At 36.2% G+C, this 4,952-nt stretch overlaps 1 protein-coding gene across 1 annotated transcript in view; it reads right to left on the bottom strand.

Moving 5' to 3' along the window:
- dpydb (dihydropyrimidine dehydrogenase b) overlaps positions 1–4,952 on the bottom strand; it is a 35,500-nt gene that overhangs the window by 27,223 nt on the left and 3,325 nt on the right. Inside the window, exon 3 of the mRNA XM_046052060.1 lies at positions 4,797–4,943. Coding sequence (XP_045908016.1) covers positions 4,797–4,943 — 147 coding nt within the window. The remainder of the gene's footprint in view (positions 1–4,796; positions 4,944–4,952) is intronic.

The following is a 4,952-nucleotide window of genomic DNA, read 5'->3' on the forward strand; positions in this document are numbered from 1 at the left end:
CTGAAAACTGATTTGAATAGTTCCAGAAAAGGTTTTTGTTGACCTAATAAATGTGTTACTTACGGAAGCCAAGTGGTTGCAATGTGTATTTCTTGTATTCCCATTATCTCAAGATCACAAGCTAATTATGTCGTTACCTCAGGATATCCCAGTCATTTTCTTGTAATGCGACTTACATTTGAGGAACAACATACAAGGATCAACAAAGCATCAAAAAAGAAACAATAAAGTAAGAGATTTTTAGGTTTTAGAGGTGTTATAAGAGGAAGATTTCTCTTAAGAGTTTTCAGGAGCTTCTTGAAGTTAGAGAGGGCGTGTCGTAGCTCGTTAGATTGTTTTGTATGTACGGATGGTAGAGCCAGGCGGCGTTTGTTGGAGGAGCGCAGTGGCCCAGAAGAGACGTAAGCTTGTATTTCTCACATGTTTCTCTAGATAATAACAAATTTACCTAATTTTCACAAGAAAATGACTTTGTAAAAACGCCATAATTAGCAGTGATCACATCACAAGCATTCCCAAGTGTTTTCAACTCCCGTAGTTACTCCCAGTGGTATTAGTGTTATATTATATATCCAAATTTAGTTACTAATAGTTGCTGTTATAAAAATGTCTAAATGTCACTTTTATTGATAAATCGAGACAAAAAATGTTTGTTTGTTTGTTTGTATGGGTAAATATGTGGATTGGCACATAACTTATTTTTAAAGAAACCTGTCTTTTCAATTTAGCATTTCCCTAACTAATGTTTTTATTGCTTTTATTGATCTTAATATTTCTCTTTTGTGTGCCTTATATTTAATTTATCTTTTTACTTTTATATAAATTTTATTTTTAAAATGTATTTATTTACTACTGTAAATGCTTTTTGACACATGGTTATGCTGGTATTTTAACACAACGTCAAGCAGCATTGCTATTTTGCATGAAAGGCGCTGTACAAATGAAGTCGGACTGACCGACTGATTGATTTCCTGGATGAGCCCTGTCTTTGTAGGCATCACTTGAACAAAAATGTTTTCACATTTCAAACATACAATCTTAAGAATTTTCTGTTAATGTTCTTTTATTGTCTTTATTTAACATTCCAAAATCAAGTATTGACTATATATATATAAATATATATAGTCAATACTTGATTTTGGAATGTATATATATATACTATGTATTTGTGTCCACCTGTTACTCATGAACTGTTGCTGTTATCTGTCCTTATACAGTAGAACACAAACACACAGATCTGCTGACAGAAACACTTCTAGGAAGTTTGCTTCTTTGGATCGTCGAGGTCAAGATGATAAGATAACAAGCTGCCAGGTCAGTGCACTGAGATTATGTGACCCGTAGTACGGGTATACATAAGCGTGGAAATGAAGCGATTAATAATCTCCTATACTGACATCCTGTTACAAGTTAGTAAAACAAGATGCTCTCTGATTTTATGGATTCTCTGTTTTTCCTGTATGGACTAAGCTGCTTGTCTAATTATTTAGGTTTTGATTCCAGGTGTGAAATAATTACAAACCTGAGTATATATTATCATATGTTAATGTGGAGATTTTTCACATTAAAACAACCAGACAGAACTTCTAGTTAAAGTGGCCATATCATGCTTTTGGGGGTTTTCCCTTTTACTTTACTGTGTTCCTCTAGTGAGCTGTTTTTGTGTATGTAAAGGTCTGCAAAGTTACAAAGCCCAAAGTACATGTCTTAGAGAGTTAGGTCCAGACCTGGCTATAACAACTCATTTGTATTATTATTGTTTTTTTTTATTTACCTGTTTATTTGACAGGGACATGCCTGAGACATTGCTTCATAAAGTAGACGCCCATGCATACAGGTTTCTAGCAGTGACGTCACTGGTTAGGCTAACAGTTAAAACAATAATTACAGAGTGTTGAGATTGAAATATTACAACCATTAAAATACACCCAGTGCATTCAATAAGAGAGAGAACATAACAGTAAAATAATAAAGTGTGCACATACAGTATCTCACAAAAGTGAGTACACCCCTCACATTTATGTAAATATTTGATTATATCTTTTCATGTGACAACACTGAAGAAATGACACTTTGCTGCAATGTAAAGTAGTGAGTGTGCAGCTTGTGTAACAGTGTAAATTTGCTGTCCCCTCAATATTAAACATCAACGAGAAAATCTAACACACCTGCTCCCCATTCACACCTGAGACCTTGTAACACTAACGAGTCACATGACATCGGGGAGGGAAAATGGTTAATTGGGCCAAATTTGGACATTTTCACTTAGGGGTGTCCGCACTTTTGCTGCCAGCGGTTTAGACATTAACGGCTGTGTGATGTGTTATTCTGAGGTTTCAGTTTCAGCCATTGCTTTATATGTGTGTCATTGTTTTAATTTCAGATGGTAATAATGTATTCCTCTTCGTGTAAATGACGACTGACCAAATGTTCTACATTTTGCTGATATAGAGTTTCAACTTATTACCAATTGACAGAGTATTTCTGATGCAAGGTGGTTAGTTTTAGAAATGGACAGTTTACAAAACTGTCAAAACTCAAATTATTATGCTTCTGTAGGATGAGGCAGTGGTGCCAATTTACAGATTTCAGATCCATTCCTGTCCCGTCTGTCTATGTAATGAGCTAAAAGGGTGTAAATGTTGTTTGGTTTGTCTGACCCTTAAACAGTTATAAAGCCTTTTCTTAGATTTCTTTCTAATAGTGCCTGCCATGGTTACTGTAGGTACAGCTGTGTTTCCAGCTGACCGGGAAGCCTCAGGAATCTGGTATTTGTAAAGGGTGTAACTTTTCCAACATTGGCTCTAAGAGGTTGACCAATCAGAGCAGACTGGGCTTTTCAGGGAGCTACAACGGAGCGTTTCAGACAGAGGGTGACTAGAGGTGCTGTAGCCATGTACAGTATGAGAAAAACAATGTTTTGTTTTCAGCATTAAAGCATGTAAACACATTCTAGTAGGACCCCCACATAAAAGTATGAACCTGAAAATGAGCCTAATCTTGCCTTTTTAATTGTTAACTTTAAAGGCTCCTGTTCTACCCTACTGGTTTTTAAAACAGTTCTCAACAGCTTCTCAACATCATCAGTCTGCTCCCAAAATTAAAATTTTATGTTTTCACAGTACATTTCCAATAGTTAAATATAAGTTTCCTTTATACTGTCAATCCATTTAGGGGGGAGTTTGTGATATTTTGTTAAGTTATTATATTATCTGGCACTTATTAAGGTATCATTTGCTTCATGCATACAGAATTTCAAAATGTATAGAGTTAAATAAAGACATTTATGACATCCATTGAAACTATTGCCATATCTCTACTCAAGCACACCAGTACCGCCACTCTGACCATGTGCCACTTATCTATAGGCTGTACAACAAAACACATGGCTTGTTGCATAAGACCGTGTTAGGATTACATAACATGGCTTTTTAAAATTAATTTTAAGCCTTACTGCTGTGACAGAATAGCACAAAATCAGAGTAGGATTTATTTTATTTTAATTGAAATGTATCAGAAACTAGAACTCAAACAACACCAAGTCTAATGGCCTTTAAAGCAGCAACAGCCTTTCATGAGCTTCAAAGATGAGTCAGTTTTTGGTGTTCCACCTGTCATGCAGTTATTGATATGTGGCTGTAGATGCACTCTATTTGTGCGCATCATTTCATTGTATCAGTGTGGTCACTGACAGGAAGTGGCTATTCACTATTCAAGCTTCTGCCTCTCTTGATATACTGCACATTATTCAAGCTTCTGCCTCTCTTGATATACTGCACATTATTCAAGCTTCTGCCTCTCTTGAGCCTTTGATATACTGCACATTACTTAGTTTTAAAGCATCACGCACGACATCTGGAATTATTTTTTCTAATTTTGGAAACTTCCTTCCAGAACCACAGGTTATATGAAATTAATGTATAATGTATAAAATGTGTAATTCATGTATAATAGTAGTCAAATGTCCCTTTAAAACGCTAAATTCTTAAATTCCTCTTTCGCATTTTTCTCCCCCTTTAGAAAGCCTTACATTACTAGTAAGTAAGTAGTCTGACTTACTACTGTTCCAGGATTACAGATGGGCCGAACTATTTGTGAAAATTTTTGCTTTTCTTTAGGCTGAGGTCACATTTTTGCTGTTAAAATGTAATTATTGGAAACCGGTCCAGCACGGGTTCAGTCATGTGTACAGCAGCTCCTTGTGAGGCCTCAGATTAGTGTTCTGTTTAAAAAGGTGGAGGCCAATCCCCGACCTAAACAAATCAAATCCTATTTGTACTGGTAAACATTACTAATATACTACTCTAACATTCCTCTAAGGATTTTATGTGTTATTTATAGTGACTTTGTTCTTCTGTGGTATTTTCAAACAGGTGCATACACCACAGATTTGAAAGCTCATGTAACAACAAAAACCCTGACAGAGAAGTTTGCAACCAAACATGATCATATGAGGTTTGTGTTCCTGCAAAAAAGAAGGGGAAGACTTGTGCTTAGAATTACAGGGCATGACCTTCAGTCAGTGATCACCAGGAGCACAACCATCCTTCTTTTAAGTGCTTATTCCAACATAACTAACATTACTTTGATTCTATAACACGGTGTGCACTCTCAATATTATCAAGATTAATATTAGCATCGCTTTTTACTATGAGTTGGAGGTGGATTTAACCTCCACACAAGGTTATTCGCCACATGAAGAGATACACAGGTTGTCAAACAGGACAGTAAATACAGAATCCTAAAGCAGAGGGAAAAGGGAAAAACAAGAAACAGATGTGCACACAATAATTTACCTCAATGTCTGGAAGATCTCTGCTCAACATGATGTCTGGTTTGAGGAAGAAACTTCTGTTGGTTCTTGTAGGTTTCTGGATTAGAGGTCCGAAACACTGTCCGGGACTGCTCTGCTCCCAAGTGGAAGTTTCTGAGAGCTGACGGTCCTTATCAGG

The sequence above is a fragment of the Micropterus dolomieu genome, linkage group LG06 (genome assembly GCF_021292245.1).
Source record: "Micropterus dolomieu isolate WLL.071019.BEF.003 ecotype Adirondacks linkage group LG06, ASM2129224v1, whole genome shotgun sequence".
Taxonomy (NCBI): Eukaryota; Metazoa; Chordata; class Actinopteri; order Centrarchiformes; family Centrarchidae; genus Micropterus; species Micropterus dolomieu.